Below are 12,566 nucleotides of genomic sequence, written 5' to 3'. Positions count from 1 at the left end.
GGAATTCTTTCCATCAGTTGCCTGATAGCTGGTTATCCAGCTTCTGGACCCTGTCATCAGAATGGAGCTGAAAGCCAAACCAGAGGACTGGGCTTGAACCCCAGCTTTGCTACTTTCCTGCCTGCTCAAACCTGCAAAAGTCACTCCCCCTGACTCTGGGCCTCAGTTTCCTTCTCTGTAAAGGGGGGGGGGGCGGCAGAGTTGGACTCTTCCTCTTGACTTGGCTTCCCAACCCGGCTCCAGCCAACCTTTGCAGACCTGTTACATCTTTTTCCCTTTCTGAGACTTTGCAGAGTCCAGCACCCCCTGGCCTACCTGCTGCTCCTCACACACAGCAGACATTTCCCCATGCAAGGGCTGGTCCCTGTGTCTGGAATGGGCTTCCTCTGAACTTCCTCCTCCTAAAAGTCCTTCAAAGCTCAGCTCAAGGGTCACTTTCTACATGGGGTCTTTCTGTACTACCCCCAAAAGCTGCTAGGGTCCCCACAATTACGTTGTATTTATGGGTCATGTGGTTTTGTTTTATGGAATGGGAACCGTTCCATCTTTGCCTTTGCTTCAACCTCAAACAGCATCTGGCACACAAGGGGCTTAAGAAATGCTTGTGATTAGACGAATGATCTCTAGATGGACAGGCAGCTGGAAAGAGCACTGGGACCCGAATCGGGAGAGATGCAGACTCGATTCCCTGTGACAAACAAGCCACATAACCTCGGTGAGCCCCAGATTCCTTCTTTGGAAAATGGAAACATTATTATCACCATAATGATGACGATGAACCTGATAACATAATTATCATAATAACTAGCATTTATGTAGAGTTTTAAGGTTTGCAAAGCACTTTACAAATATTGTCTCATTTGATCTTTACAACAACCCTGAGAAGTAGTTGCTATTATGATCCTATTTAACAGTTGAAGAAACTGAGGCAGATAGAGGTTAAGTGACTAGCCCAGGGTCACACCATTAGTAAATGTCTGAGGCTGGATTTGAACTCAGGTCTTCCTGACTCCAGGTCTAGTGCTCTTTCCACTTTGGCACTTAGCTGTCTCATCAAATGAGATAATATATGTCAAACCTCAGCACACTAGGTACAGCTAACAGCAACTAATATCTATTATCTTGATCAGGACATATGATTTCATCTGGTGTGGAAACTTCAGATGCAGATGAGAAGCCTCTGTAATACAGAGGTGCCCGGGGCATTGAGAGATGAAGTCATTTCCCCAGCTCCCAGAACGCATGTTAGAAACAACACTCGAACTCAGGACTTCCTGTTTCTCTATCCACTAAGACATACTGCCTCTGTGTTAAGGACAGACAATAGCTAACATTCATATAGTGCTTTATGATATGTATTTCATAGATAGATATTTCTTCACTTCTGGATTTCAATTTCTTTGTCTGTAAAATGAGAATAATAACAGGTCATACTGTTTTTTCTGAGAATAAAATTGTACATATATTTTATTATATACATTATATATTTTATTTTATTTATAATTATATTTACACACACACATATATTCCTCATTTTATAGATGAAGAAACTACGACCCAGAAGTGAGGTGATTTACCCCTGGCCACACAATTAGTACATCTGTTATTTGGTTGTGAGCCCCTCCTTCCCCCGAGTTCTTCACATCTCATCTCCTCAGGATCATTTCTCAGTCTCATCTCCTTTGCTCAGGCCTCTGATGAAGAGGTGGCTCTTCTCCTTAATAAAGCCCATTCCAGGGGCAGCTAGATGGGGCATTGGATAGAGCACTAGCTCTGGAGTCAGGAGGACCTGAATTTGAATCTGGCCTCAGATACAATACTTACTAGTTGTGTGACCCTGGGCAAGTCAGTTAACCCCCACTACCCGCAAAAAAAAAAAAAAAAAAAGTAAAACCCATCCCACTTCTTGTGCCCCTGAACCCATCCCTTCCCTTCTCCTTAACCAACTGGCCCCTTTAGGCATCCCCTCTTTCTTTTTTTTTTCCCCCTAATCTTCAATCTGTCTTCACCCATTGAAGGTTCCTGCCTTGCTGACATCCTTAAAAACCTCTGTGATTGCTTCAAGCTACTGTCCTCCTCCCTTTCACTGTCAAACTCCTAGGAAAAGCTGTCATCTGCCCTGGTTGCCTCTACTTTCTCATTTCACACTCACTTCCCAAACCCTCACAAGCTCAATCTGACTTCTAACTCCACCACTCCAATGAAGCTGCTCTCTAAAGATTTCTTAATTGCTAAATGCAGTGGCCTTTTCCCAGTCCTCATCCTTCTTGACCTTTCCAAGCATAGCTTAATATTGCTAACCCCTCCCTCCTCTCAGTGACTTTCTCCACCCTCAGTTTTCTAGTCTCTGTTCTCTCTGGATTTCTTCTTCCTGTCTGATCATGCCTCAGTCTTTCTGGCTGGATCAGCACACAGCCCGACCTCTTTAAGGGCGTATTGAAGATCTCTGCCTTGGGCCCTGTTCTCTTTACACTTTCTCTCTTAGTGATCTCATCAGTTACTACTCATCCAATGGCTCCAAAATCCACATAGCCAGCCCTCATCTCTCCTCTGCACTTGGGTCCCTCATTGAACTACTCCACTTACAAGTCCCAAAGGGACTTCAAACTCAACATGGCCAAAATGGGGCTCATTGATATCTTCCTCCCCAATCCATCCCTCTTTCCGACTTCCCTGTTTCTGTCAAGGGCAATGTCATCACCATCTACCCTTTGAGTCACTCAGATTCACAGCCTGGGAGTCATTCTCACCTCCTCACTCACCCCTAGCACCCAATCTGTTGCCAAGCCTTGTTGTTGTTTGTCTTTCATTCTCAAAGAGGACCATGACATCAGGGAGGTGATGGCGTGACTTGCAAATGAATTGGATTTAAGGGAGTGAGAGCAGTGCAGTGTCACCAGCCTGACTCTCTCCTCTGGAGCCGGCTGGGTCTAGTGGCCAGATATAGATCAGGACAACTAGAGATGGCCTAGGATGCAGTGGGGGACCTCGGCCTTTTCAAGCTAAGGCCTTTAACAGGTCTCAGTTTGACTGAGGCAGTGCCCATTCAGTGATTAAGTCCAGGTAACAAATAAGGCAGAGAATGGCCTTTTTTTTTTTTTTTAAGGCAATTGGGGTTAAGTGGCTTGCCCAGGGTCAGACAACTAGTAAGTATCAAGTGTTTGGTTTGAGGCCGGCTTTGAACTCAGGTCCTCCTGACTTCAGGGCCAGTGCTCTAGCCACTGCACCATCTAGCTGCCCCAAGAATGGCCTTTTTTACCTAATCAAAATCGATACCCAAATCATTTCCCCTTGTCTTCACCAACACAGCCTCCATTGCCCCCATTACCTCTTTCACAGACAATTGCAACAGCTTCCTGGTTGGTTTCCCCGCCAGTCTCTCCAGTCTTTTCTCCACCTGGCTGCCCAATGACTCTCACCAAAGCCAGGTCAGACCAAGTCACTTCCCCTGCGCAAGAAGCTGCTACCAGGACAGAATCAAAAATGCCTCTTTGGCATTTAAGGTTATTTACAATCTGGTGCCAACCAACTTTTCTGGACTGATTTCACATTATTCTCCCATCATGCAATTTACACTCCAGCCAAACTCGCTGACTTAGTTGGTATTTCCTATACACAATATCTCCTCTTCTGACTTTGCACGGTGGTCCTCTAGGTCTGAAATGCTCTCCCTGCTTACTTCTGTCTCTTAGGAGATGAAGTTCCCTTCATCTCTGAGCTGAAGTATTATCTCCTTGAAGAGGCCTTCACCGATCTCCTATTGTTTTTTTTTTTAATTTATTTTTGGTCTTCAACAATCACTTCCATAAGCTTTTGAGTTTTAAATTTTCTCCCCCTCCCTCCCTGCCTTCCTCCCAAGACAGCATGCAATCTGGTATAGGCTCTGCATATACATTCCTATTAAACATATTTTCACATTAGTCATGTTGTAAAGAAAAATTAGAACCAATAGGAGGAACCACAGGAAAGAAGAAACAAAACAAAGCAGAAGGGAAAAAAAAGAGCAAGTAGTATGCTTCGACGATCTCCTATTGTTAATAATAATTAATAATAATAATAGGTAGCATTCATATAGTGCTTTAAAGTTTGTAAAGCACTATACAAATATTATCTCATTTATCCTCCTAGCAACTCTGGGAGATAGGAGCTGTTATAATCTCCATTTTACAGATAAGGAAACTGAGGCAGATAGAGGTTTGTCAGTCAATAAACATTTATTAAATGCTTACTATGTGCCAGGAACTGTGCCAAGTGTTGGGGGTATGAAAAGAGACAAAAGACAATCCTGACTCTCGAGGAGCTGATAATATAATGAATTAAGGTTAAGTGACTCGTCCAGGGTCATACAGCTAGCTTCTGAGGTCTTCCTGCCTCCAGGTCTAGTGCCCTATCTGTGGTGCTACCCAGCTACTATTCTTGCTCCCAAAAACTACTTTGTATAGATTTTGTATCTCTGATCCCAACATTTGTATCCATGATCCTAATATCTGTGAAACTGTTATTTCCTCCCCATGACATGTGTACTCTGTGAGAGCAAAGCCTCTTTAATGGCTTATTTTGGAATCTAGCACGAAGCCTGGTACATAGTAGGTACTCAAAATTGAATTCATATGACTCCAAAAGACTCATGATGAAAAATGCTAACCACATCCAGAGAAAGAACTGTGGAGTCTGAATGCAGATGGAAACGTGCTATTTGCTCTTTGTTTTTTCTTTCTCGTGGCTTTCCCCTTTTGTTCTGATTCTTCTTTCACAACATGACTAACGTGGAAATATGTTTAATATGATTGTACATGTAGAGCCTATATCAGATTGCATGCTGTCTTGGGGAGGGGGGAGGGGAAGGAGGGAGAAAAAATCTGAAACTCAAAATCTTATAAAAGTGAATGTTGAAAACTATCTTTACATGGAATTGGAAAAAATAAAATACATTAAGTGGAGAAAAAAATGGAATCCATAGGGTCATAGGATTCCTGACTCAAAAGCCAGATTTCCACCTACTACTTCTCATTAGTAATTAAAGTCCCTTTCAACTCTACAACCTACCATTCAGTGACTCCTGAGTCCCCAAAGAGGCACCTGGATTTCACTAAAGAGGAAACAAGTGACTGTTCTCTTCTGACACCTTCCATCCATAGTGGAGTGGAAAGAATACTCAACCTAGTCTTGAATTTGGACTCACAGGGCCTGAGTTCAAATCCCACTTAAGTGTAAGCTACAAATTCTATTGAGATTTAACCACTTAAGCTCTCTGGGCCTCAGTTTCCTCATCTGCAAAATGAGTGGGGCTAGTGGGTTGGATGACTCCTAAAGTCCTTTCCAGCTCTAGAACCCTAAGGTCTAGCCCCCAAACTTGATTCTCACTAGTATCCGTAACCTCTTAGCCTCTCCCCACTCTACCATTTTCCCTTTAAACAGTACTGTCTCTCTCCCTATGGGGATGGTTCCCCAAACATGTAATACGTTAAAGCTAGAAAGTATGTTGAGAGGGTGTTATTGGATTGAATGTAGATGGTTAAGGCAGGGAGCAGAGGTTCCCAAACTTATTTGGCCTACTGCCCTCTTAAAAAAAATTACTCAGCACCCCCCTGGGTTTAGGTTAGGTTAACCCTTATTTTTATTCAATACCCCCCAATTGCACCCAAGGCTACTACAGTCTGCCTGGATCATTCAAAGTATGGCCTACCTTGGAACTTATTGCAGGGAGGAAAATAGCTCCTGAAACATGAATTCTCAGTATGAGGTAGGAACTAGGACCCACAAGTGGAAGATGCAGGACAGATTTCACCTTGATGTAGGGAAAAAGAACTACTGTCCCAAAGTGGAAGCAGCTGCCTCACAGGTAGTGAGTTCCCCCTCATTTGAAATGTTCAAACAGAAGCTGGAGAAGGGATTTGGGATCAAACAGAGCAGCTAGGTGGTGCTGCAGTGGATAGAGAACCAAGCCTGGAAACAGGAAGACTCATCTTCATGAGTTCAAATCCAGCTTCAGATACTGTGAGACCCTAGGCAAGTCATTTCACCCTGTTTGCCTCAGTTTCCTCATCTGTAAAATGAGCTGGAGAAGGAAATGGCAAAGCACTCCAGTATCTCTGCCAAGAAAACACCAAATGGGGTCAGGAAGAGCTGGACACGACTAAACAATAAGAGATCAAGTGAAATGACACACATACGGAGTTTTGCAAATCTTACAGGACAGAGTTAAGAAAATGGCCTTCCAGGGGCAGCTAGGTGGTGCAGTGGGTAGAGCTCCGACCTTGGAGTCAGGAGGACCTGAGTTCACATCCAGCCTCAGACACTTGACACTAACTAGCTGTGTGACCTCGGGCAAGTCACTTAACCCCAATTGCCTCACCAAAAAGAAAAGAAAGAAAAAGTCCTTCCTTCCTTTGCCAAAGTGGAGGGAGACTCTGGCTGTAGAATACTACAATCCTTCTCTTTCTTAATCTTCATTACAAAGAATGGCTCACTGGGAAGGGGAAGGGAGACAGAGATTCGGAAATGAAGGTGACGTTAAAAACAACAAATCTCAATAAGAAGATTTTTAATAGAAAGATCTGACAAATTGTGCCATTTAAAAAACCTTCAAAACACTATATAAATATTGTTATTGTTATTAGAGGGATTTTTGATCGGGGTGGGTGGGACTAGATTCTAGGTTCCAACTAAACTGAACTTGCTTGCTATTCCCAGTACCTGACATTCTTCATCCCACCTCCATGCCTTTGCCCAAGCTGTACTTTATGCGTAAAATGCCTCTCTCCTTATCTCCACCTCTTTAAATCCCCAGCTCCCTTCAATACTCAACTAGAGTGAATGGAATAGATAGAAATGACCAAGTCATCTCTTCCCTGAGCACCCTCCCTGCCTATATCTAGAGACCTTTCCTGATAACCCTGCTTGTTAGTGCTGTCTTCCCCCCCCACCAAAATGACCTTGGATTTAATTTAATTTGGATTTTTTTTTTATTGACTTCTCAGTACACATGTTGCTTTCCCATAATATAAGGTAAGGCTCTTGGGACAGGGGGTAGGTTTTGTTCTACTGTTGTCAGCCAGTGCCTAGCACTCAGAACTAGGGGCTGGGCTTGTGATTTTATTGGTATAGGAACTCTTAAGTAGGACAATTCCCTCTACCAATATAGGTCAACACCCCTACAACACACAGTCTTAGTGACTTGCCTAGGGTCACACAGCAAGTATATATGTCAGAGGTACAACTGGAACAGATGGGGCAATTCAACCAAAGCTTGATGAATTAGATTGACTAGATGTTCTCAGAGACACACCCACTGAGTATCCTTTACCCCTCACTAACCCCCAAGCTATACCCCTTCCTCTGTATCACAGTGGAAGAGTTAAAAGATGAAATCAGGAGGATTTTTTTTATATTAAAGAGGGCATTCCTGCCCTCTGACTCTTTCCCCAACCCAATCCTAGCTCTTTGGACACAGCCAGTCCGCTACTATCAGAGGATGAGGAATGAGAGGTCAGTGATCTTCCCCATCCCCTTCTCCAGGAGTATCTTGGTCTTATACCCAGGCCAAGAGTGCTGAGTCTTCGTCCCTCCCCTCATGCCTCTTGGTGTCTGAGAGAACAGGAGATGCCTTAGTGACAGAATGTTGGAGGCATTGAGCGAGGGGCAAGACAGCTGACCAGAGTTAGAGACCTCCATCTCTCTCTAGGGAGTGGAAACATATTTGCCCTGTGGTCCAGTCCCCTCTTCAAACCCTTCTTGGACCCAGGCCAGTCCCCAGTGATAACTCCGCAGGCACATTCCCTCCTCCAACATAGTTGGAAGGGGTAAATCACTGTAATCTGGGAAAGGCTGGAGGCAAGGGAACCAGACTGTGGGTGAGGGAGGTGGTGGTAGGGATGGGGTGGAGTCAGGACCATGGAAGGAAGATGACATTGGGAAAGGATTTTACAGGGGACTGGTACCCTCTTTGTAATAGAAATACCCAAAATATAGCACAAGAGTCTGGTTTAGAAGACCTCTAAGGTCCTTTCCAACTCTGACATTCTGGAATTAATAGTAATAACTTACATTTATGGCTTAAATCTTAGAAAGCACTTTGTGCGTATGACATGAGAGAGGCTGTGGAGGATAAAGGATAAGAAAGCTAGCAGCTGAGTCAGGAAGATCTGGGTTCCAGTCTTCCAGACACTTAACTAACTGGTTGGGTAAGTCACCTGATCTCTCAATGCACACACCAGGCAATGTTCCAAGGCTAATCAGCAAAGAAGGTGCTATGCGGCTTCATCACCCAGAAGTTCTCCATGGTAATAAAATCCCATCTCTTTCCATCCATTTTCTCAATTCTTATATCAACCCTTTAAGGCAGGAAAAGGGAGGGCTCCCAGTGAGGAAGCCCTCTCCCTCTACCAATGTGGATTAGCATCTTTCTGGGAATTTTCTAGTTTTAGAGAGTTGCCTGGGGCCACCAAGAGGATAATTCCATGTTGTTGAGTCATTTCAGTCCTAGCCGACCCTTTGTGATCCCATTTGAGGTTTCCTTGACAAAAATACCGAAGTGGTTTGCTGTTTCCTTCTCCAGCTCATTTTACAGGTGAGGAACTGAGGCAAACAGGGTTAAGTGACTTGCCCAGGGTCACACAGCTAGTAATTATCTAAGACTGGATTTGAACTCATGCAGCACTCTATCCACTGCACCATCTAACTGCCCCACTGATTTCATAGGGTCATAGATTTAGATCCATAAAGGGACCATAGAGGTCTTTGAGTTCCACCTCCTCAAGTAACAGTTGAGGAAACTAAGTCCCCAGGAAAGGTGAATGACTTTCCCTGGGTCACAGGGCCAGTATGGATCAGAGCCTGAACTACTCTGAAGCTTTCTATCATCTCCCAACGTAGGTGCTTCAAGTAGGAAGAAAGTGAAGCTCAGAGAGATTACAGGCCAGCCAGGAAACATCAGTGGCAGCATTCACACCAGGATCTCTCCTGACTCCAACTCCTCTCTTTGTACCACATCTGTGTGTGGTCTGTTACTAACTAGTTGTGGGACCATGGACAGGTCACTTAGATGTTCTCGGCTTTAGGTTCCTCCTCTGTAAAAGCTTCAGTGTGTTTATTTGGCACTGAGGATGGGCAGAGCCCTGTGCAGCAGGTATGGGGGAGGGGGGAGATTCAAAGTTTGAAGGGCACAGATGAGAAGAAGGACTCTGAGGGCCTTTCCAGCTCTTGTAGCCATCCCATAGTTCCCTGATTCAATGACTGGAGTGGGGAATAACTCGAAGAGAAGAGCCGTTGCAAGAAGGGGTGATAGGGGAGGTGGACAGGGAGATAGAGAAGGAATGAAAAATGGAGGTAAGAGACCTGAGGAGGAAAAAAGGATGCGGAAGTTTGGCAAGAATGGGATGACTGGAAGTAACAGGGAGAGGATAGCCAGGGGGAAGGTGGGACGCTGGGAAACCAGCTTAGCCTAGCAAAGAGGGAAGACTAAGCCAGCAGATAGGAGTAGCGGAGAGAAGGAGGAAGGGGAGAGCCGAAGGCTCACTGGTTTCTCAGGGAAAGGCCCCCGGACCCCTGACATCTCCCCTATCTCCCATTTTATGGGCCAGAAAACTAAGTCTACAAAGTGGCACTAAGTCCAACGAGTCGGGTGACCCTGAGGATCCAGCCAAGGCCCGCCCGGCAGGTGGTCAGGCAAGTGGAGCGTCTAGGTCATGGGGTCCCGGCCCGGGGTAGGACGGGCAGCCCGCCACACCCCACCCCACCCCACCCCACCCCACCCCGTGACCTGTCCCGCCTACTTTCCCCTACATTGGGCGGGCAAGGAGGCGCTCCCCACCACCCCCGCTCCCGCCAGCTCCCGCCTTGCCCACCCTGCACACCCTGCACCGAGCCGTCGCTGCCCCAGCCCGCGTGGCTGCTCCCTGGACGCAGCCCCCGGCCCCGGCCCCGGCCCCAGGGAGCCCACTCCCCCCAGCGCCTCGTACCCACCCGACTGTTGCGGCTGGCTGGCAGCGGCGGGCGGCGGGTGGCGGGGTCCGGCTCCGGTACGAGGTTTGGAGTGGGGGCCGCCGCAGTGTCCTGCAGCTCGGGCGCCCGGATCCGAGAGTCAGCGGCCCGGCCACTCCCCCAGCCAGGGCCCGGCGGCGGCGGCGGCGGGGGACAGCGGCTCTCCGCCTGGCGTCATCCCGGCCAGCTCCTCGGGATCCGCGAGCTGGCGCGCGCGCGCACACTCACACACACACATACATACATGCACTCACACACATACACACACGCCCGCACACACAGACACACAAATACACAGGGACGTGCACCCCGCCCCCCGTCCTACCCCCCCTCAGGCCCCCCCCCCCCCCCGGCGCCCCCCCCCCCCCCCCCCCCCCCCAAGCCAAAAAAAAAAAAAAAAAAAAAAAGGAAGACAGATACCTACACGCCCCCTGCTCCCCCCTCCCCGAACAGTCGCAGGTACCCCCGCACCTATCCCCGCTTCTCCTAACAGTCGTCTCAGGGGCCCAGAGACACACAACCACACATAGAAAGAAAGCCCTGGAGAGTCCCTTGGCAACCTTCCCAAGGAGGACAACGACCCAGCTTCTCCGGGAGGCTGAAGTGGGATTGGGACCTCCATCTCCAACCCCTCTCTCAATTCTATCCCACCCCATCCCGTCCCAGGCAGCCCAGAGTCCAGGGGCCTTGGGGCCAAGAGCCAGAAGCTTGGGCTCCTGCTGAGCTTTTGCTCGCTACCACCACCACCACCACCACGACACATCGAAGGACAAAGATAAACTCCTTTCCCTACCCAACAAAAGGGGCAAACAGGTTAGTTCCCCATTCCCCTCTCCTGACTCAGAAGAAAACAGCCTGATCAACCCTAGGATTTCTAGAGCTCTCTTGGGCAGAGAGTACAATGGAACCAAAGCGAGGCATTTTGATCAAGGTTCTAGGTTTGAAGTGGGAGGGGATCTTAAAGCCCATCTGGTCGTCCCCCTCCCCCATGTTGTTAAAAGATGTGGAAACTGCTAGAGAGAAACAAAGTGACTTGCCCCAGGTCACACAGGTAACAAATAGCAAAGCCAGGGTTCAGACCCAGTTCTTCTGAGTCTGAATCCAATGTTCTTTCTGCTGTCCCCCGTTTGTCCCTGTAGGTTCATCCCTTTTCCAGCTCAGGGCTGCTTTTTACAAATCCTTTCCTGATCTGAAGCAGGACTCAGAGCTCCCTCCCTTTCTCCTCCCCCCCTCCCCCATCTCCTAGCTCAGTGGAGGATTTCATTTCTGGAGTGCAACAGCCACAGAAACCCCTTTCCATCTTTCCCCATCCCAGATCCATCAGTCACTTCATTTGGCATGAGCACCCCTTTTCCTTCCTTTCTCCACCAGGGCAATGGGCCCCTAAGTGCCCATCTAGGAAATTCCCATTCTCCTCTGAAAGGAGAATACCTAACTCTGTTATGATGGGTAATGCCACTCCTATCCTTGCATCCTCCCAACTGACTTACAGTTTTGCAGGTGCCATGAGGGTAGACCACACGAATGATCTCCCCTGTAGGGATGAGTTCCACTTGAAGCGCCATCTCAGCCCCCCGAATGCTCAGGCCTCCTCACTGAGAGCCAGGGCCTGCGCCTTCTGCCTCCTGCTGCTCCAGTAGCTAGGAATTTATGGCCTCGGTCAGGGCTTGCCACTTGGGCTAGGTTCAACTCTGGCCCCAGGGGATGTGGCCAAGTCGGGCTCCTCAGGACGCAGCCGGACAGTGGTCCCAGGGCTGGGGCTGAAAGCAGGAAAGGGAAGAGCTGATAGGGGCTAAGGAAATGCCTGCTGCCCCAGGTAACGGAGGGGAATGATGAGCCCCCCCCCTCCCCTTCACCAGATTCAGTGCTTCCGGTCCAGAGGAGGGTGGGACATCCCTCTCTCTAGCTCCCATGCCACTCCCATGACTTGGGTCTTTCCTACTCACTCCCAGACGTCAAGGAGCTTAGAAGCTTTCCATTCTTATCTGGGAGGGAAGTGGCAGAACAGGGTGGGACAGGCCAGGCCACTGGAGCCTCAAAGGGCATACAGCAAATTCTCTCCTAGCTGTGTACCCCACTGCCTGCCTGATAATCTACAAGCAACTGGAGAAACTGACCAAGGTAACCAGGGCTTTGTCCCATGGTATCCACATACAGATGTCTCATTCTCTCTCCAGGAGTCGTGATTAACTTGGAACCTTGGTTCTTTGCAGGTTCTGCTGTAAGTCATCAGTCCTATCACCCTTGCCTGACCCTGGGCCATCAACCTCTCACAAGCCTGCTTTTCCCTGTAACCCATTCAGGGAAGACTAAAACTCTGGGGTAAGTGGAACCCTATCTCCCAGCACAAGTATCTTCACTCACCCTTCCCCCTGATTTGATTGACCTCAGTGCCAAGGCCATAATTACCATCACCATCACGGACGTGTCTCTGGCTCACGTGAAAGAATTCCTAAGTGCTTCTTTGGCAGGAGGGAAGAAGGTTCAGTGGAGGTCTGGCATCTATTCTTCCCCACTGAGTCCTAGCGCTTCATGTCTCCCCATCCCCAACTCTGTGGTGAGCATCCTTTAGTGGTGTGCCCTCC

General features: G+C 47.9%; 1 protein-coding gene across 2 annotated transcripts in view; it reads right to left on the bottom strand.

Moving 5' to 3' along the window:
* Positions 1-11,735, bottom strand: part of MYO1C (myosin IC) — a 45,477-nt gene extending 33,742 nt beyond the window's left edge. Inside the window, exon 1 of one of the 2 annotated variants that reach the window (XM_027861455.1) lies at positions 11,472-11,735. In XM_027861455.1, coding sequence (XP_027717256.1) covers positions 11,472-11,546 — 75 coding nt within the window. In that variant the 5' untranslated portion in view covers positions 11,547-11,735. Of the gene's footprint in view, positions 1-9,963; positions 9,986-11,471 lie in introns of those variants that run through there. The other variant, XM_027861457.1, reaches the window with a different exon arrangement.
* Between the last annotated feature and the right edge of the window lie 831 nt (positions 11,736-12,566).

Source organism: Vombatus ursinus, unplaced genomic scaffold (genome assembly GCF_900497805.2).
Source record: "Vombatus ursinus unplaced genomic scaffold, bare-nosed wombat genome assembly UNPS02014768.1, whole genome shotgun sequence".
Lineage (NCBI taxonomy): Eukaryota > Metazoa > Chordata > Mammalia > Diprotodontia > Vombatidae > Vombatus > Vombatus ursinus.
The sequence above is the reverse complement of the archived record's forward strand: the minus strand, read 5'-3'. Positions and strand labels throughout refer to the sequence as shown.